Source organism: Pavona decussata, unplaced genomic scaffold (genome assembly GCF_977016875.1).
Source record: "Pavona decussata unplaced genomic scaffold, jaPavDecu1.1 SCAFFOLD_46, whole genome shotgun sequence".
NCBI lineage: Eukaryota > Metazoa > Cnidaria > Anthozoa > Scleractinia > Agariciidae > Pavona > Pavona decussata.
The window spans coordinates 1,713,378-1,740,000 of NW_028145468.1; the positions used below are offsets into that span (position 1 = coordinate 1,713,378).

The following is a 26,623-nucleotide window of genomic DNA, read 5'->3' on the forward strand; positions in this document are numbered from 1 at the left end:
CATATGAGTTCGAAAAGGTGCGGACATCGCAAGCTACTGCGTCGAACTGCGAGGATTATTGTGGATTTTCCCCATCTGGGAACCTCCACTTTTCGTAGTGAATGCAGATTAAGCAGAAGTAAGTGTGTTGCAAGTCATATCCTGGTTTTGTCGCTTTCTGCGAGCGTCATTTTTCTTTTGTCGGTTGGAGCCGTTGTTCTGCTGTCGTGTACAGTTCATTCAACGCCAAGCGGAGCACGTGTTTGATTAACTATACTCTGCATGATTTATTTTTTCTGCTCCAGCTACTGGTGTACAGATGACTTGACACAGAAGAATTGAAAGGTAAACCTAGTTTATTTTTTTGTCAACTTGTCCAGCCGTTTTGGTCACCATCTAAATATAAGCTTAAGCGACGAAATCGACACTGTAAGCTTCATTTTAATACTTAGTGCATGTTGTGAATTTCTAAAAAGCGCAGCCAACCTATGTTTATCCCGGGTATCAGTGAGTCATTTCATTTTTCGACGGGATATATTTTCTTAGCTAGCTTGTGTTGTTGCAGTATGTTCTTTCACATTTTGCAATGGCGCGCAAAAGAATCTGATGCGATAGATACACTCGCTTTAAATTTGTTGTTGTTGTTGTTGTGGTTGATTTCATGATTTTAAAGAGTTTTGAAATGTAATCCTTTGCAATTTTTTCTGACCTGAGAACAGACTTTTTTGCAGTTCAGTTACATTTATAGTTAAGTTTCAAGTATCGTGTGAAAACTACGTTCTTTTCCTTTGTACATATAAAATAAATGTGGATTGAATTTTGTAAGTGAAATAAATATTATATCGACAAAAGTTCCATCAAAGTAATGATGTTTTTGGTCCACTTGAGAATTAATGTCTATTCATCAGGGCCCAGTTGTTCAAAGCCCGATTAAGCTAATCGTGGATTAACAAAAACTATGATTCAAGTTTAATTACTAATCGGTAAAAATTCTTCCAAAAGATTTTTTTGCTCTCAGTTTTGACTTAGACTTTTCTTTACCTTTAGCTTGAAATTAGGCTTTAAAACCACTCTTCAAGAGCGAGATGAAAACCTCAGTTAACTTTTAATCATAGATTAGTGTTAATCGGCTTTCAAACAACCCGGCCCGGTAGAACAATCACTTCATGTGAGTGTCACTAAGTTAAAGTAGCAGTTATACACCTCTAAATATTGCAATAAAATAAATTGCAAATTTATATTAAAGTTCAGCTACTTTGGCAGTACCAGTTCTTATTAATTTTGACTTTAAAACTATATTTTAAATTCTGCTATGCTGTTGCAGATCAGTGTGTCACAACAAAATGTGACAACAGTAATGCTAAACTCATTGACAGTTACATTGTAATGTCTGTTGTTGTTATATTTCTGTTTATGCTCATGCCTTTATGACTAAGGAAGATTGATCTTTATTTTTACTGTTCTCACTACCAACAGGCAAATACCGCCTATCTGTGTGTGGCTTGATGTTGGGTCAGCCCCCCTTTGGTCTTGCAGACCCTTTCACGTGTGGGACACACATGCCCAGTTTGAACATTTACTGTTGCTGCTTCAGATCTGTTGGAGGTCGCGGGTTTAGAATTTCTATTACTGTACTTAAACAAATCTGCCTGTGGAAGATGCTGCAGATGTTCCTTGGCTTTGAGAAGTATCTTGTGAACCATTGTCATAGGCTTGCCATCACTGTCATCATTATCTGAGCTTTCACTGTCATCATTGTCGTTGTCTCCATCATCATCATCACTATCATGGTCATCATCAATACATGGTTTTGCTCCCTCGTTATTGTCAATTCCAGCCGACAAACCTTTGTTGAAGCTGCTAGCAAGTTCCTGTACTCTGAGAGGAAGCTGCACAGAACAGATGGGACAGATAGCTTTATTTGGCATTGAATACCCATGATCATTGCAGCCTGAGGACTTGCCAAGACAAACTTTGTGAAAAGTGTGGCCGCAGTTGAGGTGCTGTACAGGAAAATTTACATCGTCATCATCTGCTCTACAGTCTGCAGCATCACAGGCCAACAGAGGGTCTGGTTCCAGTCCCTTCCATGCATACCCCAAAGGCAAGCTTCGCTGATCCACGGTGGCATCAATAAAGGGAAGGTAGTATGGCTAGAATAAAAGAAAGGTGAATACTGAATACACATTATTTTTGATAAGTTTACGTGTTCTGCAATGCATGTCCCAAAGAGTCCTAAATGTTGTTCTGTTATTTTCTAGGATTGGAAATTCTTTGGAAATTTTGTTTTTACATGTAGGTACATGTAAACCATGGAAATTGTGCACAGTTTCTTAGATCGTTCTTAATTTTGAGGAAGTGCACCAGATATTACATATAATTTTTTTGCCACTTCGAAAAGTATCAGAAGAAAGCCAGAAAAGCAGCCAGTGTAAAATAATAATAGACTGATACTTGTGCCTGCGTTGTAATTATTTCATTTCACCTGATATTTGCGATTTCCTTTTGGTATATTTGCAGAACCACCCAAGTTTTGTCTCACTGAGACAAACAAGACAAGAAGAAACTCGGCTGCTCGATCTGACAGCTCCTGCAGGTTTCGAACACCTCTACCCCTGGGATTCACCGGAAGGAACCAGGTACAGAAGTCTTCTTCAAATCTGTTTACACTAAGGGCCCTTGCAGCCTCTTGAACTTGGGCAGCTGTCGCATTTGGAGGAAGTGATCTGACAAAAGAAAAATATGAAAAGCTGTATGACTTGAATAACTACATGTATATTGCACAGCTTAATTTATGGAAATTGATACTTTATTGTGTGCGCATGTAATGTATCTATTTGTATATTTAACTAAATGTAGTTATTTTGAAAAGTTTCGTTTACATGTAATGTCTTTTCAGCCTTTAAACTAATTTAATTTTATTTTTTTTCCACAGATGTTACCTCCGAAGGAGTGAATGAAACACTTCAACTTTTTTCTCTGTCAGCTCATTGAGTCAGTGCTCCAGGATTTCCTGTAAATTTGGAATGGACAAACTCTTTTGGTGGACATAGTCACTCAACTGGCATAGTGTTGCATTGTCATAATGACGTCTTCGCTGAATGACGAACATTAGTGCCAACCGCATCATGGCTTGGAGCCACTTTCTTTGGTCTCATCCTCTGAATATGACAGTGTAGAAATAAAGCACCAATTTTAAAATGACAGTTGATATTCCCCATTTCAAGGAAATAATTATTTTAAAATAAAATTTCAAAGCATTGTTGTAATGTTCTAAATACCGTGACTTTTCTGGTCACTGTGAAGTGCTTTTAATTCTGCATTTTCTTTTTGTAATTGGGCAATGGTCTTCTTTGCTTCATCTAACTGGCTGCATGGGTCTGCAGTCTGGGAGGTTCCATCCTGGAATTCAACCTTTCTCAAGGGTGTGTCACACTTCCTCTACAATAAACGAGAGTTGAAGTTACTTGACTTTGTTGACTTAAGAATAAGTGCGCAATTCAAAACGTAGGACAATTGGCGTGTACCTTTCGCTTCTCGGGAGGCTTGTGCAGTTCATGGTTGGTAACCCGAGGGTCCTGGTCCAGAAAGTCAAGATGATTTTTGCACAGAAATGTACCCAGGCTGTAGTGAGGCAACTCACTCAAAACATCGGTCAACCTTCTCGGACAGGGCGTGAAGTACGAGCTGTTACTACAATTTGTTTCACCCTTAAAGCAGCAGCTTGTTTGATTTTGTTTTTGAAGCCGTTTTACATGGTTTTGGCAAAGCCAAACTGACCTTGTAAAGCCACAAGAAATTGCTTCTTGGCCAGTGATTAGGCTAAGTATACCAAAACACTGGTCATAATCGCTTCTGAAGCGGGGGCTGAACTCGCACAAATTTTCCATTTGAAATTGGGTATTTACAGCTCGCTTGTTTAACCCATAACGCAAGTTAAAAATCCTACATGGTCGGACAGTCGGATTTAAAGGGCTGTTTTGCCGGCTTTTTTAAAATTAGCGACGGTTACCACCGGCGATTGTGGCGGGAAAAATGTAAACATCCGCGGCATCAATTTCCCGGGCTTAAACGGACGTCGCACAATCGAAGGTCGTGCAAGAGCCGCAAATTGTCGCGGAAGAGTAAAAGGTTTATTGAACCTTATTTTTTCTTGCTTTTAATTTGAACTAGTAATGGGTATGGTGATTTCTCAAGCTGTTGCATTGTTCAGATCTCAGATCAACTGAGATGGCTTGCACGACGGGCATGCATGTATTGTCGACGATGTGCCTCGAGCTCACCGACGGAAAGAAATGCGAAAATGTGTATGTTCGCCTTTCGCGATTTTTTTTCGCCTTCAGTATTTTGTTCCCCTGTTCTTAACGTTTGTGTACCTCATTTTATAGCCTTAAGTATTCCAAAACATTCTTAAGTTTTTAAATTTTGTGTTGTGCGCTCACCGTCGAGAACCTGACGTTCAGTCAAGTAAGGTCGCGTGTTTCGACGAAGAAAAGAGGCCTTTAATTTACTGCCAAAGTTATGAAAACTGCTATACTCCTTTTCGAGGAATCCTATTTCATGAATACTGAATTACTTTTGCATTGCTTGCCGTATCTGTTGAGTTATAGTAGTGAAAAGTTCGTAATTTTTCAAGCTTTGTTGAGCCGCTGCGGACAGGTCAGCGGATAGTAAAAATACCCGCGAAATGAGCAGCCAATCAGCGGTTTTTCCGCCGTGCCGTTTTTAAGTCTAATTTTACGCTAATGGTAAGGAAAGTCAAAATAAAAACTGAGGAACAAAATCTTTTTCCAAAATTCTTTATTGTTTAGTAATTAAACTCGAATCAAAGTTCTCGTTAATCCAGGATTAGCTTAATCGGGGCTTTGAACAACTAGGCACAGCCTGGGCCTGAAATTGTAATACCTGGCAAATGTTACAATTTCAAGATTATAGGTTGGCTGTTCTGCCCTACAGTACTGCTGTGTAATGATGCTGTACAGGGTAAATTTATCTTTCAGTCTGTGGGTGAAATCCTAAAGGCACTGTTACACTAGGCAATTTGTCTTATAACTTGTCTCGCAATTTCATTGCGCTGTTGCAACACAAGTTGCACGAAACGTTATGTACTGTAGCATGCACTGCAATGAACTTGTCTCGCAGTGATTTTGTTGAATCACTACTGCACGAAGTAGAAGCGACTTCTGCTTTTGGCAACTGTTGCAGCAACGGCAAAATTGTGAGACATGCTCATTTCAGGGCATGTTAGACAGGCAATGATTTGCGCAACTTGTGTCACAAAAAAATTGCGACTCAAGTTGCAAGAAAAATTGCTTAGTATAACAACACCTTGAAAAGTGACAAGTCCAATATATAGAAGCTACTGCACAGTACTTTCCTATGGTGGTGTTGTTGAGTAAGTTGTTCTGACTTTGGAGATGGTGTAAAGTGTGACCATTCAAATTAATTATAATAAACCTACTGGCTAGAACTTTCCAGTGGAATTGAGGTGTTTATTATGCTGTAAAAGGGAGTTATAATCCGCAAAATCTGAACAAATGTACATCACAAGCTTGTGGTAATGTTTACTATTATCTTTTGAACTTTTGAAGTCAAATGAAAGCTTAAATTTACTTAGTAAGTGCATAGTTAATTGAGGGACTGGTTATAAAACCTTGCCATGAAAACAATGGTGCTGCAGTTTATGTTGGAAGGGCCGCGACCTTGCACAATCCTTTGTTTTAACATTCACACCACAGTTGAATATTTTAACAAAAACATTTCGATTGGTCAGTTGCTCCAACACATTCCAATTCTATTGTTGTTTGTGCAGGGTCAAGGCCAAAAAGGTAAACAAAAATATATAACAGAGAAGTTTGTCAGGTTTCATAACCATAATGCCTTCAATTAACTATGGTAAGTGTGCTAAGGTAAAGGAACACTTTATCTGTTATCTCTCACTGTGTTATGGATGATTGCATCCCTTCCGATGTTGTTTCTTTGTGTTTCACTGGTTGTAATCCAATTTCTTGTCTTGCCACATCCTTATGAAATGCACTCTTCATCAACAACTCCCAAGCCTTAAATTGAAGCAAAGAGGCACAAACAAATACCAAACGCAACATACAAAGGGGCTGTCTCGCCCATCTAAGGAATTATTCCAACCAGCTAATAGATGAACAGTAATCCAAGGAAACCCAAAACCAATGCTTACATTTTGTTGAAAATTTCTTTCAATTACTAGTTTTCTGAAATTATAAATAATGTTTTAGGCTTAGGATGAAAATGGAACATTGCCATTTCTCATCATAGAGCGGTTTCCAACTGAGTGTCGTTAAACCAAAACCAATGTAATTTCTCTGACCAATCACAATAGATGAAAACAGCACAATCAGCCATCAGAACTCGAAGGAAATAGATGTAACTTGCGTCAAGCGCGGGAAAACGCGTGCGACCAATCACGATTGGTTTTGGTCTTGCTGTCGGTACGTTGAGAAAATGGCACGAACTTTGCCAACTAATCATAGTCTAGTAAAGCAAAACCAAAGCAAACGCGAAATTAATTTCGATACTTGATTGAAAACCGCTCTAAATGAGATAAATGACACAAAGACATACAGAGCAAAACTCTTCAAACATTCCTTCATTTTTAGGAACTCATCAGAGCCATAAAAACCACAGAGGGGAGTCTGTGTAGGTCTATCAAGAACCCTTTTACCTTCGTATACAAGAAAAAGTACAATGTATTTAGTTTCAATTTCAGCACAACTGTGAACCAGGAATAGAAACCTCATTCCTACGGCTATAGCTGAAAAGGAGTGCTTATTAATTTGGATGCCCACTCTTTTACAGAATCAACCAAGGCTTGCATTCAGCTCTGCAATTTTCAAAGCTGGTACAAAAAAATAAATGCACTCAACGGTAGAGCATAGACACCACTTTTTCCAGGGCATGAGTTTTGAATACGTTTACGGCCAGAATATACTTTGGCAAAATTTGAATAACAACAACCCTCTCTTGACTTTCATTTCAATGTTTATGAATATTATATCAAACAGCCAAGTCTGGGTAGTTATGACTCCTTCTTAAAAACTTGTTGAAACCACAGGTCTTTTAAAAGTCAGAGGATTTAGCATGGAGAGCTTTGAAGTCAATTCAGTACCTTATTATCACTGTCGTCAGCCTGGGTTTTCGATTTCTTTGCAGCAGGTAAGCAAGGTGAATCACACTGTAAATAAAGAAAAACGTTTTATTTAGCAACAGCAAAGCAAAAGACATTAAATGATTAAGAAATGGTATGACACTTTAATGTTGCATTGTCTTCATGTAATGACAATTCTGCTAAAAATGGGCTCCAATATTAAAACTTAAGTGAAGACAGCTACAATGTTTTCCATTGACAACGATCACATGAGCTTGTCTTGGAAGTAGAATATATGAAAGACATGTTTGAACTAAAGATGAAATAATGAATAAGTGAATGATCATCGCAGTTATGTTCACAACCTAACTACATGTGAAAAGAAAACCTGAAAAAATTCAGGCTTGAATGGGGTTCGAACCCATGACCTCTGCGATACCAGTGCAGGGCTCTACCAACTGAGCTATCAAGCTATTGTTCATTTACTGCAAAATCATGGATTTAGGATTGGGCATCTCAACCATTGTCAATTGAATTGACAGCATAACTTGGTGATGGCTCTAAACTCAAATTTGTACTTTCACGTGACAAAGGTGCAGTACATTTTTTATACATTTAACATTCAACATTGCTACCTTCGCTTTGTCATCTAGAGGAAATCCCATTAAATCCAGGACGCAATGTGTAAACCACGTCCATTCTCCCCCATTATCTTGGGAATGTGGTGCTTGGACCAAAGTGTAGCACGCTATATGGGCCTGTACCACCAATGGGTCAGGAAGAACACATTTCAATGCTTCCAAACAAGCTGTAACTAAATACACAAAAAGGGTAACATGCAAGATCCTCAATGGCACCTTTACTACACTAGCCAAAACATTTTGTCAAAAAGCAACCTTAAGTAAATGAGAACTCTAATTGGTTGCATTTCAATGACTCCAGAGAAATAGTCTTTCTTTATACGCTGACTTCTAAAAGAAAGGAAAAATTGTCGATATTGATATCAATCAATTAAATAAATCACCTTTGGTTTAATAACGAGGGTGGCACTTGACAGTCTGTTATGACTGACAAGCCTGTGGCCCCCAGATTCCAGATCGAATTGAAATTTGGAAATGTTGGTTTTTGAGCAGAGGGAAAAGCGGAGTACCTGGAGAAAAAATTTTTCAGGGCAAGGACGAGAACCAACAACAACCTCAACTCATATATGACACCAAGTCCTAGAATCGAACCCACCCCACATTGGTGGGAGGCGAGTGCTATAGAATTCATAAAATCTCACGAAGTTTGGGAGACCATAAAACAGCAGTCATAATACATGCCTACAGGTGGTTCAAGTTTTTCACAACATTTTTTCTTCATGGTACAAACACCTCTGTAACAACATTTACCAACCTCCTAAGTTTTGAGACATCAGGGGCAAGGTAATTCTGTAGACCGACCCATCTGTTAAGATCTAATAAAGAAAAATGTACTTCAACTGTTGTTTTGCCTTTGAGAAAATAAATTGTTCCCTGATCCTGTCATATTGAAGATTGGAAAACAAAATTGTCTCGATTGAGAGTGGGGCTCCAATCTCAATCGAGACAGCTGTTACAAATTACCAACGGTCTTTTTGGACATTTCATCACGTGATTCACACCACCTAAGTCAAGTGACATAAATTAACCTCACACTTGGTGACTTACTTGAAAAAGATTCCACAAAGGAATCCAAAGCTTGTAACGCTTTAAATTTTTTTAGATTCTGAAAGCTAATTCTGTTTTCCAATGTTATTTTGCTATTTTACAAAAAAAAAAACACCTAACCAATATATGTTATCCTGGTACCAGCACATTTGCAAGAGTCAAGGTGACACAAAAATATATGTTGCATACTCGCAAACTGACACCTGCTGAGACCAGACTTGTGATTACCAGACACGGAGGTTAAGCTTGGAGTTTCACAAGATTCTGCATCGATTATCACCAGTTGAACAATAGAAAAATATTACACACAAAGAGCAGGCATTACAATTATGCTGCTACCAGTTACAGTATCTTCTCATCCATTTTACCAGGCTCAAAGAGCGGACAACTTAATCCAGCAAATAAATCGTCATCTATACACCTCTATCACGGTTATTTCAAAATTTGATGTAGGCCAGATGATGAAGAACCATTGACACCGCCAAAAAGAGCACCTTCACATTAGTAAAAATAAAAGCCACATTTGAGAGTCTTGTCCTTCAAAATAGCAAAGATGTAATTCCGCAAATTCAGGACATTTTGTGAACGTTTGTATGAAGACGGGCAAAACTTGCCCATTGCCATACGAACGTCCATAAAATTTTAAGACTTAACGAAGCTATTTTAAAAGACAGGACTCTGTCAACTGTTTTGCTTTACCCCTTGACTACATCAAAATTTTAAATTACCATGATAAGCATAGTTAATAAAAAGCAATGGTTATGAAGCCTGACAAACTCCTTTGTTATATGTTTTTTAACCATTTTTGGCCTTGACCGTGCACAGACGACAATAGATTTCGGAATGTGTTGGAGCCACTGACCAGGAGACACATTCCTGTTAAGATATTCAACCATAAAAATAAAGGATTGTGCACTTACAACATAAATTGAGCACCATTGTTGTCATGGCATGGCCTCATAATCAGGCTCTCAAGTGGATAAAATGTGCCCCAACTAATACCTTTCATTCACTGGATAGCGACTTATCCACTGGATAAAGTTATCCACACCTTGAACAACAAGGGCCAGTTAAATATGATCTACATTTAAGCAAAGTATTTAATTTCTTTTCATTCTAGCAGAAATGGGAGACGGCTCTGTTAATTCCAGAAACAGAGCATTTCCCAAGGAGCATAAAATGCTTTTTGCTAGTATACTCCGTTAGTCCCAAAGCAAATTGTTTTTCATATTGTAGCCTGGAAAGCTGCAACAGTTTTGTCTACGTCAAAGCAAACAAAAGGTAATGGAATGAGAGAGTCCAATGCTACCCAAGGGAAAACAATTTCATCACTTATTCATACTATTAACGTTCATTAAAACAGTATACTTTGAACAACAAACAAAAAGTGAATTATATGATGATGCAGAGTCTTACTTCACTGAAGACTGGTGATTTTCCGCCTCTGTGAAAATTTCCATTTCTGAATCTGTTGCAATTGTAAATTTCACCACCGGGATTAAATATGTTACAGATCTGGGATTTGTAGGATTTCCCGGCTGTTCTCAATTCCTGTACTGTCTTTACTCTAAACCTCACCACAAGGTGTTCCCGTAAAGGGTAAGATAATCCTTTGAGATTGTCAGTTACACAGTCATAATAAACTTCCTTGAAAGCTAAAAGATATTATACCTTTTCCCGATTATGTAACGAAAAATAACCATTCTTGTACTATAAAACTCAGTGTCTAACTATTCTCTACAGATTGAATAAGATAATTCTGATGCGCCGATTAAAAAAAAAATCACGTGTTTTTTTTATTCAAAGTTCATAGAAGCACGCCATGTGCAGCTAAGTCATGCAAATTCGTGTCCGATAGTCTGGGGCTATTGGATTTTGCGATCGGGCTGGTGGATTCTAACCATCACCTGCCCGATGGGCAAGTGAAGTTTTTTTGGGAATTAAAATTACAAAATTTATAATACTGTAGGGCAAGCCGATCTCACAAAGGGAAATCTGTTCAACAAAGTATCGCATTACATTTCATGCCTGACATAAATGCGTGAAATTTTTCCTTTGGAGTTCAGTCCACGCAATCCTCAAGTAACAATAATGAACTGTGACAAGCTCTTGCTAAATGAGAATTACTTATCGACCGCGTCCTTTTGCTTTCCCATAAATTACCAGTTGTAAATTTCGAAATGTGGCTAAATGTAATTTAGGCAAAGTTAAAATCGAGGCAAGTGCTGGTCAGCGGTGCCCGCATGGCTGGGACATGCGGGGCGGCCACCCTACTTTGCAGGGGCCCCTGGGTTCTTACAGCTCACATGTTTGTGCCAATTCATTTCGCATCTGTTCGCTTGCCGGAGCTTGTGCTGTTTAAGTTTGTTGCTCCCAGTCCCTCCCACCCTTTGGTAAGTATGGTTTGTGGTTGTGGTAAGTATTTTTATTTGTATTCTTTCTGTTTTATCTCCACTGATCTTTCAGTGTGACGGTGCCGGGTGGTTGCCGCTCACAGGGTTGCCATGGTTTCGCACCTCGCTTAGCTCACTTCACCTGTGGCACCACCGGTCTTTCAGGCACCAACCCCCAAGCTCATCCACTAACGATGAGTTTAAAATGAAATATTTTTTTCTCTTTGAAACCTCTATGAAAGCTGACAAGATCTTAAAGTGTTCATTTCACCAGACATTTGCATAATTTTGTTTACGACGTCAACGATGCGTGACATGGCACGTTCCGCTTTCGCGTGAAAACTGACAAATTAAATTATTTTTTAATAAAATTATTTCTAAATTAAATTATTCTAAATTCTTAAAAGAAACCGCACTTTGTTGAAAAAACGAAAAAACCTATCACTTTGCTCAGATTCAATGAAAAATCTCCATTCTTACACTAAAATGATTGTCAAATTATTCTCTACAGAATGAATGAGAGAATTCTGACGCGTCGTGAAAAAAATTGTCACAGTTACATCCCTTTTTTTTCTTAAAATCCTTTTCCTAATACCAAAAGTTTCCAATTCATGAATTTTTCAGCAGCAATGTTTTATGAAAATTATTTGACATCGGATTTCCATACAAACACTGTTATTTCAAGCCTGTTTGCCTACTCGTCAAAATGGCGTCGAAAACTGTGACAAGGCCTATTTACATGTCAGTTTTGATGTCGGCAATGAGATTTCAGTGACGGTATAAGACTATGAATTTTTCTTTACATTACAGCACAAGTGTTTCAAGAATAATAATTGTCTCTCAGGTATTTTGAGTCTTTTTTTTTTGTCATTTAATGCGTCTTTTTTGGAAAGATTTCCAGAGAAATGTTCTACATTCCATTCAAATGCCGAGCTTTACAAAGGAATTCGAACGCATGTTTATTTCATTCTCAGAAATAATAGTCACGCGTGACTGTAACAAACGAGCACGATCATGAAAGGCGGTGGCGGTGTTCATAGTAAGATCATGCACATTCTAGTTCAAGAACGTGTTAGTTCAAGGAAATATATTGTCTCGTACCTTGTATTTTTTGCCTCATTTCGTTTCTTAGAAGAATAAAAGGTAGTCAATTCAGGGAACCAATGTCCGCCAGAATACGATGTTGTCACCGATGACCTATCCTAAGCTAGTAAGCTTTAGAGACTTAACTTTTTTATATTGGCTTTAATCCTTATTTGATCCACAAATGACCTGTGATGTTGAAAATAAAAAGAAAAAAAAAGAAGAAAAAAATGACCCTGACCCCGCGTTTTACTGACACCCCGCTATAACTCGTTTATTGCGCTACGCGCATTCACAAGTTAAAAAGGTCTATTAAAAATATGCTCACCACATTACAAGTGGAAGATATTGCATCTCTCAAAGATGAAACTTTCAGTTCTTGTAAGGATGTCCTCTGAGAATTTTTTGCTTCAACATCTACATGAAATAAAAGAATTCAGAGACCTTTGTTGTGTTACAGTTGCAATGAAATCTGTTGTCATTGAAGTAAATATCAATATGCAATAATATGTTCTAAAGCTACAAGTCACTTATTTTATGAGGTATAATTCGCACATTTGCATAACTTTATTCAATACCTTGTTACCCCCCAAATGTTTCGGTTGTTTGCCTTAGAACTTGTTATTAAGCAAACAAGGAACACAATCAAGGTAGTCTGTCTTTTTCTTTATCAATGCAGCAAAATTTGTTCAAGTAAAAAAGTCATCCAATATTATTTTAATTCTCCACTACATTTTTTTCTTAACTGTTCCTTTATTTATTTGGTAACTGCAATTTACAACACGATCAATACAATCCTTAGCATTAAGCATTACATACACTTACACAATACAAATTGAGAAAAATATAATAGGTAAGTATCCGGGCTTTTCTAAACTTCAGAACCATTCAAAGCTAACAAACGCTTTTTCAAAGTCTAAAAGACTAAAATACCACTTATTTTCTCACACTTTGTATACACCATGATGTCGTTGATAGTGCGAATAGTTTCACATGCTACATGCTGCGTTTGCTGAAACACCTTCTGAGACACAAGAATTGGTGCTTTAATGCAATTGTTACAGGGTTACCTTCCATTTCCACATCCTGTTTCTTTTGTTGCACGAAAGGGAACCATAGCACCTGTCAAATAGAAGAAGAAAAACTTAAAGAACCAGGAGGATGGACAAAATCGGGGATCGATGGTAACTGATTATGGATTGCAAGCTTACAGCTAACAGTTTTTTAGTTACATCTAGAACATTACATAGACTAAAATTAATACTCCCAAACTATTTACCTTGTCTGGTGCACTAAATTGTGATAAGTCATCCGCTTCAGCAACAGGAAACACTGGCAAATGAACTTGACAGCCCTAAATATTGAAGCGAAAAGGTACACAATCAGATGATACTTGAGGCCTACACGCTACAGCCACTGATTTACTTGCAGCATAATGTGAGCCATTTTACGCCACACATGGTAAAAAGCTACACAGTGGGCATGGCTCGCATCTTATTTAGTAACCATACAAATTCCAATAAAGTTTGACTTTTGCAGTAGGCAGACAGTTTTATGTTTACAAAATTATCTTGATTGACTAAGGGGAGAAGTAGTATATCACTTTTAATGGCTTCAGCTTCTCCATTAACAATTACATCTGCCTGACAACTGTATTTCATATGCTTCAAATTCGCTAATCAATGAAACGTTCCAGGTGCATTACAAAGGCCAGAAGGCAACAACATTTCTCAAATGCTTCCCATTTGCTCCAACGTACGACCTCATGAAATTAGCTGGTGAAATTAAGTGTCATTATTCTTTGTCACTGCAGAAAGTAAAAGCATCTAACATCCTCAACAATCCCCAACAATTATTGGATGCTATTACTGGAATGGTATTCCTATATCTGTTCGTCAAAAACCAACAAAACAACTATTTACGCGAGCTCTCTTCCAGTATTATTTTTGCTCAGTATTAATCACTGCCACACGACCTTGTAAAACATTTCTGTTTTTCTTCCTCCTCTATTTATAATTAGTTTTCCTTTTGTTAACAAATATTGTATCATAATTTTAAAGGGCATACAATTAGTTAACTATATTATGCCCTTCTCCACTCCTTACGCACTGTAACCTTATGTAATATGATCTTGTGGAGTAAATAAAAAATACAAAATACAAATACAAAACACCCTCTGGCAACCCAAGGGACTGCTTAGAGATCTATTGCTGTCATGAGTACGCTACATGTACTTTTATTAAACTCACCTTAACTATGCCACTATATATAACCAGAGTACCGTTTGGCTCCAGAACAAGCATCATATTTAATTTCTATAATAAAAATGTAAATACACTTACACAGTTTGAATAAATATCAATATAGTCTTACAATAATTGCTGTCAATTGGTAAAAGACACCCATCATAAAGTTGCCTTTACTAAAATAAGGGCAAGGGAGCTGGGAATCATTTCTCAGAAAAGATGCTTCCAAAAAACATTGGTTTGCATTGCTAATAGTTTCATTAATCCACACAATTCACAAACGCTGAAAAGATGTTTTAGTTTTCTATATACGTGTAATAAATGGAATTTCTAAACGGTTGCTGGCTTAATGGAGAACTTAGTGAAGCAAAATTATGTGATAAGGTTTTTAGAACATAATAATTAACATTCTCTACCTCCATGGGTACAGCATCTTTCGCAGAAATTTCAAATGCGTTAATAAATTGCAAACATTCTCCCTCGTGGGTAATTTGCACACCTCTGGAAGAAAAGAAAAGACACATACAGTAGAACCCTGCTGACTTGAACTTGGTAAAGTCGAACTTTCCAATACATGTAACTCGAACAATTTCAATTCCCCATTGATTTCACCTCATATTTTCAGTCATTTATCATGTTACTTCTACTACTTCATGATTATTCCAGTTCGTTCAACTTGTACTATATGGGCGAAGTATCCTGGAACTAAATTGATAGGAACGGTGTTCAAGTGAGGAAGAAGACTGAAAAATTCATCGTCATGTGCTCACATTCTCCACAAAACCTTTAATTTGGTCATTTCAAGTTGTTGTTTTGCTGATGACAGCAACGAAATGCGCAAAAACAAATAATGCATGTGCAGAGCGATTGTTTTTGCAAATCAAACCAATTGTTCTGTGGCCTTCTTGTCGCCGTCACCGTCATCATCGTCGTTGCTTAATTTCCGTATTGAGAGTGCTGGAAGAAGTACAGTAACTACGGCCATGCTTGGAGGTCTTGCACCAACAATGATGAGCATCAAATTTCTCCTTGTAATATCAATGCTTAGTCAACCCCTGAGGTCATGAGAATTAAGAATATGATCACCCAAGGTGAATTTTCTTGACATTTTAATAACTCCTCACCAGTAATTTTATAAGAAAAGTATGGGGACAAGATACGGAAATTTGTTGCTCGATATTAGGGGTTAAAGGGTTAATAAAGTTACGCGAAATCTGAGAATTTTAACAGACGTAAGATCTCCATATGAAAGTCTGTAAAATTTCCAGAATGCACAGAACATAAATGTATCTTCGCTATTTTTAAAAGACAAGATTCTCAATTTTAAGGTGCTTTTTCCCGTATTGTCAATGGATTTTGTCACCTAGCCTACATCAAAAATATAAAACTGAACTTAGCGTAATGACCTTGCCTTTAAGCTAACCATCTTTATCAGTCCCATTTGAAATAAACAAACTCATGAATTAAGCTTTTTTACCTCAATTTATTTAATTCCCCAAGAAGATAGCAAAGATAAGTAGCACCAGACTTGTCTTGTGTAAGAAATGCTTTTGAAGCTTTTCCTTTGATGCCATATCTGATGTAATAAGGAGACAACAAGCAAATAAAAAGGTTTAACCTTTTTTTTAAATGTACTGCACATTAGGGATTTACTAGTTGACACCTATTTCTGCCAAATTTCATAGCCATTAGCGTGAGACAAAAATCATATTTTGTTCACTGTTCACGTTACCTTTCACAGAGTAAGTAAAAAATTCTAAGAGGCTAATAGGTATATCACACCTCAAACCTACCATCTAATTTGCTGGGTCAGGAAATCAGTTTTGTCAAGTTTTTCAACTAAGAAGCCTCTCTTACCTGGAACACTGTCATGGAATTTATTACAATTTGATAAAAGAGACCCTCATAGAGTGTATAACGATGGCATTAAGACCAAAACTACGTACATGTATACAACATGTTGCATCCTAATCAGCCCCACTCAGTAAACTGTCTGTCTATCTATGCCATGTGTGAGTAAATGGAAGAAATCATACATTGTACATGAAGCAAATTCAAAAATGATACATGAAATCAGCCCCAGCATTTTGAACAATTGTTAGAACTAACAAACCCAAATTATCAATGAAAGTAAAATACACAGTTTATTTTCTTTAGACTGGTTCTAATCAATCAAAATAAAGATAGAAAGATATTTTTATTTATTAAATTATTTTCAATTTTTTTTACATGAATAAAATTAATAATATTTTCTTTTACAGCAGGTACTGTAAGTTCAAAGCATGACAAGCTTCCAATTTCTTTTTGAAAGATATTATTAAAACAAAGAGTACCAAAGAGAAGCACTGCTGAAGGGCTTTCATTTGAATAGTCACAATGACTTTTTTCTTTCATAGTCTAAGAATTAGAATCATATTATGAATCAGATTATCAAGTAACCTTAGAATGAAACTAGTCAATATTGTTCCAGTAATCAATTGCAGTTTGTCTACTATATTCACCTGACAGCAATTTGTGTTTCCTGCCAAACTTGGTTAAGACAAACTTCTGGTAACAGTGGCTGGAAGCTGTCCCAAGATGATTCATCTCGGCTTGAACAGCATGATGTTGCTGGAGAACGGAGCAGAAGAGGGGACCTAAGGCTTATCCCCAAAGGAGAATCTGCTGAATAAACGGAATAATGTATTGAAAGAAATGTGATGTTATGCTTAAAGCTTGGTGAATAAATGCTAGATGTACATATACGTTGTTCAGTTAGTGGCACAGGCATAAACGGAAAAAGAAAATCCAAGTTTTTCCAACAGGAGTCAGAGCCATGACTTTCTGTTCATTAGTTCCGATGCTCTACCACTGAGCTACAAGAGGCTAGAGGAAGCTTGCAAATCCTACCAGTATGCAGGATTTTTATTCACACGAAACTGGTTTAACGGCCTAGTCTACTGTAGCTCAGTGTTAGAGCATCCAAGTTAGTAATTAGAAAGTCATACAGGGCAGCTCAGAAATAAGCAAACCAAAATGTGCGCGTAAAACGTGTATCATACGCGTATGCGTATATACGCATACGCGTATTGACGTATACGCATACGCGTATATACTTATACCCGTATGCCTCATTAGTATGTCAAGCTAGTCCATTGTTTCTTCTATTGTGGAAAGGTCATTGTTGATTTCAATGGGCATTTCAAAAACACTGAAAAAATGGTGGTCAAGCTGCATGTTTGTCGATCGTCTTGTGCTTATTCCGGCTGTTTGTTGTTGACCGCTCTCGATCGAGCGTAATTTATATCAAGTGTATGAGTATAAATTTTTGCCCAAATCTCCTCATTAATTAAAAAATGTTGCCAAAACGATAAGCCTCATGTTAAGAGGAAACCACTTGATATTTTATTTGTCTTTTCTAAAGCACTGCATTTCTTGGGCCGCAATTCAGCTTACGCTAATGGGGGCATATTTTTTATAAACGCTCACTTGCCAAAAATAACGCATAATGTTCGGCGCGTAATGTTTACAAATTTGTGATCGGCGCATCATAGAAACTTTGAAGAAAACTCTTGGCTTTGAGGAAAGAGCACTTTACCGTTTGAATCAGTGAATTCTGCTAAACAGAACCGGAGATATCGTTTTTTCAGTCCTTGCCGTGACGCTACAAAGACAAATAACATTTCACACTTTCACAATGGACTAACGCTGGCGCGTGCCGAACCAAAACTTTTCCTTGCAGAAAAATTAAATAAATGTGATCGACGCATCACAGGAAGTTTCAAGAAAAATATTGCCAATGAAGGGAGAGCATTTTACCGTTTGAATCAGCGAATTCTGCCAAGGAGAACCGGAGATATCTTTTTTTTTACAGTCCTTGCTGTGACGCTACAAAGACAAAAACATTTCACAATGGACCCACGCCGAAGCGCGCTGAAAGGGTGTCAGTAAAACGCGGAGTCGGGGTCATTTTTTTTTCCTTACTTTTTTCTTTTTTTTTTTTTTCTTTCTCTTTTTCTTCCTTTTTTTTTTCTTTTTTTTTTTTCAACATCACAGGTCATTTGTGGGTCAAATAAGGATTAAAGCCAATATAAAAAAGTTAAGTCTCTAAAACTTACTAGCTAATAGGATAGGTCATTGGTGACAACACTCGATACAGTTCCGTATTCTGGAGGACATTGGTTCACATTTACTTGATTCTTCTGCAAGGAAAAGTTTTGGTTTTTCAGCACGGGTGTCAGTAAAACACGGGGTCGGGGTCGGGGTCATTTTTTTTTTCATTTCTTTTTCTTTTTTTTTCTTTCTTTTTTTTTTTTTTCAACATCACAGGTCATTTGTGGGTCAAATAAGGATTAAAGCCAATATAAAAAAGTCAAGTCTCTAAAGCTTACTAGCTTAGGATAGGTCATCGATCACAACACTCGATACAGTTCCGTATTCTGGAGGACATTGGTTCCGTGAATTGACTACCTTTTATTCTTCCAAGAAACGAAATGAAGCAAAAAATACAAGGTACAAGACAATATATTTCCTTGAACTAACAAATTCGTGAACTAGAATGTGCATGAACTTACTATGAACACCCCCGCCGCCTTCCATGATCGTGCTCGTTTGTTACAGTCAACCCTTGTCACGCGTGACTATTATTTCCGAGAATGAAATAAGCAAGCGTTCAAATTTCTTTGTAAAGCTCGGCATTTGAATGGAATGTAGAACGTTTCTCTGGAAATATTTCCGAAAAAGACCATTCTTGAATTTTTGCGCAGCGATGTTTTATAAAAATTGTTTGACATCGGATTTCCATACAAACACTGTTATTTGAAGCCTGTTTGAATACTCGCTAAAATGGCGTCGAAAACCATGATAAGGCCTATTTACATGTCAGTTTTGATGTCGGCAATGAGATTTCAGAGTTCTCGTAGAAATTTCCCTAGTTTATTGACGGTATAAAACTATGAATTTTTCTTTATATTACAGCACAAGTATTTCAAGAGTAACGATTGTGTCTCACGTATTTTGAATCTTTTTTTTTTTGTCAGTCAATGCGTCTTTTTTCGGAAAGATTTCCAGAGAAACGTTCTACATTCCATTCAAATGCCGAGCTTTACAAAGAAATTCAAACGCTTGCTTATTTCATTCTCGGAAATAATAGTCACGCGTGACAAGGGTTGACTGTAACAAACGAGCACGATCATGGAAGGCGGCGGGGGTGTTCATAGTAAGTTCATGCACATTCTAGTTCACAAATTTGTTAGTTCAAGGAAATATATTGTCTCGTACCTTGTATTTTTTGCCTCATTTCGTTTCTTGGAAGAATAAAAGGTAGTCAATTCACGGAACCAATGTCCGCCAGAATACGGAACTGTATCGAGTGTTGTCACCGATGACCTATTCTAAGCTAGTAAGCTTTAGATACTTAACTTTTTTACATTGGCTTTAATCCTTATTTGACCCACAAATGACCTGTGATGTTGAAAAAAAAAAAAGAAAGAAAAAAAAAAGAAAAAGAAATGAAAAAAAAATTACCCCAACCCCGACCCCGCGTTTTACTGACACCCGTGCTGAAAAACCAAAACTTTTCCTTGCAGAAGAATCAAGTAAATGTGATCGGCGCATCACAGAAACTTTGAAGGAAAATCTTGTCTATGAATGGAGCGCATTTTACCGTTTAAATCAGCGAATTCTGCCGAAGAGAACCGCAGATACCCTTTTTTGATATTATATTATAAAATATTTGAGATAGTACGCGCACTCTCATTGGTCGATAGGTGTGTTTAGATGAGAGTATGTAAACACGGTTGTGACGTCACGCTTTCTGTGTCTCCCGGCACAATTTGAAAACATTTCAAAGCTTTCGCAAGACTCGCAAAGTAATTTCAAGTACAACTGTTAAGGAAATGGAAAAAAATGTCCCAAAATTTTGATCGGGGTTTGCCTATCTCCTCCCCGCTGAGCCCGAGGGAAAAAAAGCAAAAGAAAGAAGAACCATAGCACTTTGCCAGCCTTGCTAGACGACCTCATCGACAGAGCTCAAGTGAAGACGGCAAAATATGCAACAATACGCAGTAAACGTTTTTCAAGGTAATTTTTGCATCTGAGTACCACAATAACATTCTCTAAAGGACATTCTTTATTCAAAAAATGTACACGAAAATGAACACAAAACTATATGCTACACACTATAAATGTTTCAAATCAAACTTTGTACCGCCGGTTGCCGTGTTTTGGCTGTCAAATTTGTATAAAATGTATTTTCTCTGAGACTTTCTCAGCCTAATAATCTACTGTTACGATTACTATTTTATAGCAACAACTTCACAGTCTGGATCCGCTTCTTATGCTATGATTCCTAAGCAGCAAAACTTCACAAGGCACGATGAGCGATTCGACTACTCAGCCATCTCAGGCTGCCACATCAGGCAAGTTCACGTAACTTTCAAGAGCGACCATGCATAGTGACATTCATTTTCAACTTAAATAAACTCCTCATCTTGAAGTTCTTTCCTTACAGAATCGTATATTTTGAACATTTCCTCCAGGTTTTACCGAATGTTCAGTATTTTTCTGTAAGATTTACGAGAATTCAACGCTGAAATCGCCGTCATCCACACGGAGCTCGCTGACGCTTGGCACAAATTTCATGTTGAGTTTGACTTTTATAACGCAAATTTTGATTGGTTCATGTGTTGTCAGATGCGCGTTTTCATTGGCTAGTAGCAAATACGATTGTCCAGAGCGTGTACTGAGAACATCTATTTTAATCAAAAAATAAATAAACAAATTTCCCTTCATTTGTTGAATTATTTTTTAGAAATATTTCATAAAAGCAATAGAAGACTTTTTTCCCGTGTTTACATAGCCTCATCTAAACACTCGGGGAATTGGGAGAATTCTCGAAAGTTACGCAAACCCTCGACTGCGTCTCGGGTTTGCATAACTGTCTCGAATTCTCCCAACCCCCCTCGTGTTTAGATGAGGCTATGTAAACACGGAAAAAATCCTCTATTGCTTAAATGCAAATTCATCCTGCTGCTCCGACCACCGCTAACGATATGTAAACATCAACGAAAAAAACATGTTACGATATTTATGATCATGCTTGTTTAGACTGTTTAGCGCTGTTTCCACAGGTAGTGTAAACGAGCGAGCTAAACATTATTTTCTTACCGAATACATTTTGGTAAAAGAAAAATTAATCGACTGGTTGTAGAATCATCGCTTGTGAATTAAGGCGATAAGAAATACGACAGCCGCCGTTCTTGACCTTAAGCTTCGGGCTTGTTCTGCCAGTAGCGACAAAGCGAACGCGAAGTTTGTTGTTAACACTCGTCCAGCAAGTAATATTAATTCGATAAACTATTTTCTTTTCTCGAAGAATCAAATTGACAAAAAAAGAGCATGTCGGTAATAAGGTTTTTTATCGTTGAGTTTCCGAAGCGAGCAAGCTTCGAAATACGACACCTTGTATTCCAGTTTGTCAAAGGGAGGTTTCAAACGCGTTCTATTATAGTCCTGTCGATCGTCATTATTCGAATTTCGTGCTGCGGGCTGTCGCTTTTGCTTTACCGTTTCTTTTGTTGTGCAAGACAATGCCACATAAAGCAAAGGTATGGCATACCATATATATATATATACCATGTATGGCAGGACATACGCGTATGACAACATACGCATACGCGTATAGCAGCATACGCATACGCGTATTACTTGCGTATGGTACGCGTATGCCATGTTCGCTTATTTCTGAGCTGCACTGTAGGTTCATGTTCTATTGGGAGAACCCAGATTTCCTTTTTCTGAGTATACCTGTGTCACCAACTGAAACTTTTGGGAAGATCCTCCACGGAATAAATGTGACGGAATAGTTTAAACCTGGTTAATAAATGAGAATGATGTATTATTCAGCAACTGACACAGGCATACTCGAAAAATATCTGAGTGCTCCTATCAGGAGTTGAACCTAAGACCTTCCGATTACTAGTTTGGATACTCTACCACTGAGCTTCAGGAGACTCATGGAAGCTAAGGCCATTAAACTAGGTTCATGGGACAAACATCCTGCATACTACTAGGATTGGAATGTTATGTGTGGCATATGTGCAATGGAATAAATGTGACAATGTCTGGCTAGAACCCTGATGAACTGTTGTACATTAAGTGTCCGTCATGTGTAACAACAAAGTTTCCTCAAGGTTTTTCAGTTGTAAAAGGTGCTAATGGTTGCAGCCTGTAATATCAGTCCTCGCAGTAATCTTTTAACCTTTGCACAATCAACGCTTAAGTAAGAAAACTCACTCACCAACAGCAGGAGACATTGTCCTGTTAAAGGAAATCTGACCCAGAGATGGCGATATGAAGCGGATTGGAGCAGGAGACTGCACATGAGCCTTGATGGCTGAGGTGGGTGTGTATGGTCTGAAAGGAGAGAATGACTGGGTAGGCGTGGCCGCAGACAGTCGAGAATGGGCGCCAGCACTCAAAACGGGGGTTGGATGATGAAGAATGTTACTTAAATGTAACTCAGGAGGATGGTCTGGGTGAAGTGGAGATTCTGGACAATCCTGTTGAAACAGAACAAACGTTGAGCTCTATCTTATTAAAGTAACTTGATCACTCAGTTTTATTCCTGAGGAGTAAGAGAGTAAGACGAAGATAAAAGACGTAATCTGTGTTATTAAGACAGAATCACCCCATACTACAACAATCAACTGCACCATCAGAAATTATCTTTCCCTCTACCAAATGTTTGAAGATTGTAGGTGCATTAGAAAACCCAAAGGGTAATGCAACATTTCCAGTCTCGAAGGCCAATTTTCCTAGATAAACTCATATTGATAACGCCTTTTCAACTGCTTTCTGAACACTAAAATCTCTAACCACTAACTGCCAAATAGATATACTAGAAATACGTGACTCGCAAAACCTCGCGAAGCTGGGGCTGGGTGGAAAGCCCTCTTTACTGGTATTGTAGATAGCAGTTTATTGTGAAAATACGCTTAACTTTTGTGAGACGAGCAAGCTAGGCTCACCAGCTAGTTTACAGGTATTTCACACTAAAAGATTAAAATAACTTACACAAATTAAAAAACATCAAATGGCATACTACGTAAAATTTAAATTTCTAATACAAATTAATCATCATACGTAAAACAAAAATTTACCATAAAGAAATAAATGGATATAAAAAAGTACAATAATTCGTATTGTGTGAAAATCTCACTCGATCATAGTAGACCTGCCAGATCTGGTGTTCTGATACTGTTTTTAAAGCCTTGTAAGTAGTCACTGTTCTGCTAGAGTCAGGTAACGAGTTCCAGAGTTTTGGTGCCGTAAACCTCCACGATTTAAGGCCATAAGTTGTAGTGCTGGCCTTTGGTCACTTTAAAATGTCACTTCCTCTTAGATTGTATTTATTATTTCTAAGACCGATCAGTTCTTTTATGCTTTTTGGTGCATGTTCATTATTAATTGCATTAAAAACTGTGCAAACTATTTTTGCGAGGCGTTGATTCTCAAGTGATGGTAAACCTATTTTGTTGAGTACTTCGGAGTAGGGCCTTTGTTTTGTATTGTACGGCATCAAATGAGGAGATTAAAAGGTTTCTGAACATAGCAACTATTTTGATGAGCATGGTCTTTTTGTAGTTCCACAGGCTAGTTTGCGGTTGTAACTCTATTTCTGAGGCGACGAAATGTACAACAGGCGTGCAGCGCGGCTGCCGTGTTCGATGAATTTATTTCCCACGGAAAATTATTTTACTGCGGCCACAAAAAGTGTAATTTCTTCAATGGAATCTTTCACCAAAAAGATTTCTGGAAAAAAGGGAAAAGATTCTGGAGAGCTAGTTCTGTATCCAGTGAATATTGATGAACATTGCAGTTGAAATTTGATCCTGCACGCAAACTTTCGTGATGTATGCAAATTTTGCTCCAGACGTCGCCAGACAGTCTGAAGTCATTCATACTTTGTTTTTTTCACTGTTGCTAGGCAACCGTGCAGACACCTTCAACGAAACATATATATAAATATACTTTTCGCTCGAATTCGCGCAGCTTAGCTCCGCTCGGGCCGACTCGGCCTGACAAATTTATTAACCTCGCTACGCTCGGGCCTTCGGCCCTCGCTTCGCGAGGAATTATGCTTTCAATGAACACAACCACAGGAAGAACAGCTCAATAGCTTCCATGATTGAGATGATTGAAGATTGCAGGTGCATTAGAAAACCCAAAGGGTAATGCAACATTTTCCAGTATTAACAATAACAAATATTTTTATAGCACCCTATCCTAAAGCTCTAAGGTACTTTACAATTAAAGGTTTAAATATTTAAAAAGTAGAAAGCAGATCTCTAACCACTGAGTACCAAATAGGTATATTGTGCTGTTAATGAACACCATGCACCACAGGAAAGAAAAGCTCAATACTGTAGCTTTAATTCAATTGGTTGCACATCAAGATTTTATCTACAGGCTGGAACATTGTAAACTTAGAATCACCTCATACAGCATACATGTACATTATTTTGTAATAAACAGCACCAAAGGAAACTATCCACTCACTAGCCTTCACTTGGCCATCCTCAGACTTAAACGTAAGAACCACATAAAATTACTTAAGGTTTTTACCGTGGGAAATGGAGAGTTCAAAAACACTGGAAAACATACCTCAGGCTTGGCTTTGGTTACTTCCCATATGGAATGCAAACCAATAACAGAGTCATATGTCATTACCAATGGAGGATCACTGCAGGTGAACATCACACTCACTGTTGGGTCACAGATATAGGACACCTTCCCTGTAAACATGATAGCCATGTAAGCATGTTAACTTGGTTTGTAGATAATGCAACTGAACTTCATGCACTAAGCAGTTGAATAAATGTATTTAAAATAACTATATTACATTATGCAGCCATATAATTTGTTTTGTATAATTTGTTTGTATAATTTGTCCAGTTAGTACGTGCGGTGTGATTGATCAATTTGCAGGCCGTATTTCACTGTACGGCCTGCTAAATTTGAAAAGCGCCAATAAAGAGGAAACACTGCGTTAACTCGAAGGTTTATTATACGAAAACTCAGATCAATGGCAAGCACATGAAACAGACAACCTACAGACGTGTGTGCGCAGCGCTGACAACCGCTGGGTACAATGTAAATAACATAGTGGCGTGGTTGCCTTCTAACTCTCTCTAGCACCAAGACACAGAAGTAAACTGAATATGCATGCAATATAAACGACTAAATAAAGAAACATATTAAACTAGAACAACAACGCAGAAAGCGGACCTGAAACTAGTTTTGTCCTTCTAAGTGTAGCGAGTAGTAGAAAATTACTAATGTAAGGTGAAAGGACGCTGAATAGTGCTACCAGGAAGAACGCAAAAGCCTAGCACGCCAGTGTAAGTCCCAGTCCTGATTTTGCCAAAAAGGGGCACGTCGTTAGTGGTCAGACCTCCTGGGAGGAACGACAGCAGCCAACTTGGGTAGAGAACCTGAAAGAACTGAGCAGTCTGGAGAAGAGGCTGGAGTGCAGGGTGGTGGAACAATGGCTGCAGGTACTGGAGGAAGTTCCTGAACAGGGACAACATCATGCGCAGGTTGCAAAACCATGGGTTGCCTATAGGCGGGAGGCTGAGTAGCCACCAGAGAAGGTGCAGGGACAGTGGAGTGTCTTCGTGGTAGAATAAGAGGGCTGGTGTCGTCATCAGAGTCAAATGGGGAGGCTTTGGGAAGGCCATGAATGGGGCCCTGAGGAGACTGAGTCAAAACTGTCAGGGCCACTGTATAACATTCAGACATAGGCAACACGTAAAGTTTGCTGCGAAACTGGGAGGTGGTGAACTTCCAGAGCTCACAAAAAAGGTCCTCACGAATGTTGACCACAAGGTACTTCTCACGGGCTTTCAATTTGTCTCTGTCACCTTTCAAGAAGACTAAGTCGCCGAAAGATATGACAGCTGTGGGTAGGCTGGTACAGCCACGAGCCTTAGACTTTGCACTGGGTGTGGGATTCTGCTGGCGGGAGTAATTCTGACTAATGATGAGTTGTCTGTCAACTATAGGTAGCTGTTCATCAGTTAGCTGGTCGCGCTGAGTCCAGACCTCCCACGCTGAAAGGCCATCACGCCGGAT

The 26,623-nt window shown here is 38.1% G+C and overlaps 3 protein-coding genes and 1 pseudogene across 5 annotated transcripts in view; all 4 read right to left on the reverse strand.

The window, feature by feature from the left end:
• The window catches only part of LOC146482411 (anaphase-promoting complex subunit 1-like), a 92,270-nt gene that overhangs the window by 51,399 nt on the left and 14,248 nt on the right, over positions 1-26,623 (reverse strand). The window contains exons 7-19 of one of the 2 annotated variants that reach the window (XM_085107276.1): positions 25,154-25,284; positions 22,788-23,049; positions 17,011-17,170; positions 15,987-16,085; positions 14,926-15,010; positions 14,513-14,578; positions 13,543-13,617; positions 13,334-13,385; positions 12,592-12,680; positions 8,495-8,555; positions 7,735-7,913; positions 7,121-7,186; positions 5,920-6,038 (exon numbers count right to left, since the gene is read on the reverse strand). In XM_085107276.1, the coding sequence (XP_084963402.1) occupies positions 5,920-6,038; positions 7,121-7,186; positions 7,735-7,913; positions 8,495-8,555; positions 12,592-12,680; positions 13,334-13,385; positions 13,543-13,617; positions 14,513-14,578; positions 14,926-15,010; positions 15,987-16,085; positions 17,011-17,170; positions 22,788-23,049; positions 25,154-25,284 (1,444 nt within the window). Of the gene's footprint in view, positions 1-5,919; positions 6,039-7,120; positions 7,187-7,734; positions 7,914-8,494; positions 8,556-12,591; positions 12,681-13,333; positions 13,386-13,542; positions 13,618-14,512; positions 14,579-14,925; positions 15,011-15,986; positions 16,086-17,010; positions 17,174-22,787; positions 23,050-25,153; positions 25,285-26,623 lie in introns of both variants that reach the window. The other variant, XM_085107275.1, reaches the window with a different exon arrangement.
• On the reverse strand, positions 318-3,030 carry LOC146482413 (uncharacterized). The gene is made up of 3 exons (XM_085107134.1): positions 3,016-3,030; positions 2,465-2,746; positions 318-2,132 (listed from the first exon to the last, which is right to left on the reverse strand). Exons 1-3 carry the CDS (start codon positions 3,028-3,030, stop codon positions 1,467-1,469), a joined length of 963 nt encoding a protein of 320 aa, XP_084963260.1. The 3' UTR covers positions 318-1,466.
• Positions 2,570-4,698, reverse strand: LOC146482414 (uncharacterized). 2 transcript variants are annotated; one of them, XR_014864132.1, is made up of 4 exons: positions 3,507-4,698; positions 3,261-3,420; positions 2,922-3,140; positions 2,570-2,705 (listed from the first exon to the last, which is right to left on the reverse strand). XR_014864132.1 is itself a non-coding variant. In XM_085107264.1 (3 exons), the coding sequence occupies exons 1-3, from the start codon at positions 3,867-3,869 to the stop codon at positions 3,106-3,108; spliced, it is 558 nt and encodes a 185-aa protein (XP_084963390.1). In that variant the 5' UTR covers positions 3,870-4,698; the 3' UTR covers positions 2,918-3,105. The 2 variants fall into 2 exon arrangements, 1 of the variants encoding a protein (XP_084963390.1); XM_085107264.1 differs by lacking the exon at positions 2,570-2,705 and having other exon boundaries at positions 2,918-3,140.
• LOC146482415 (uncharacterized) overlaps positions 25,856-26,623 on the reverse strand; it is a 4,442-nt pseudogene continuing 3,674 nt past the window's right edge.

Coding starts and splice junctions, on each gene's coding strand:
- LOC146482414 (XM_085107264.1), bottom strand. CDS start 3,869: ATGGAAAATTTGTGCGAGTTCAGCCCCCGCTTCAGAAGCGATTATGAC. Junction 3,421..3,506: donor AGCCTCCCGAGAAGCGAAAG/GTACACGCCAAT, acceptor CGTTTATTGTAG/AGGAAGTGTGACACACCCTT. Junction 3,141..3,260: donor CAGTGACCAGAAAAGTCACG/GTATTTAGAACA, acceptor TGTCATATTCAG/AGGATGAGACCAAAGAAAGT.
- LOC146482413 (XM_085107134.1), bottom strand. Junction 2,133..2,464: donor AAGGAAATCGCAAATATCAG/GTGAAATGAAAT, acceptor CTTTTATTCTAG/CCATACTACCTTCCCTTTAT.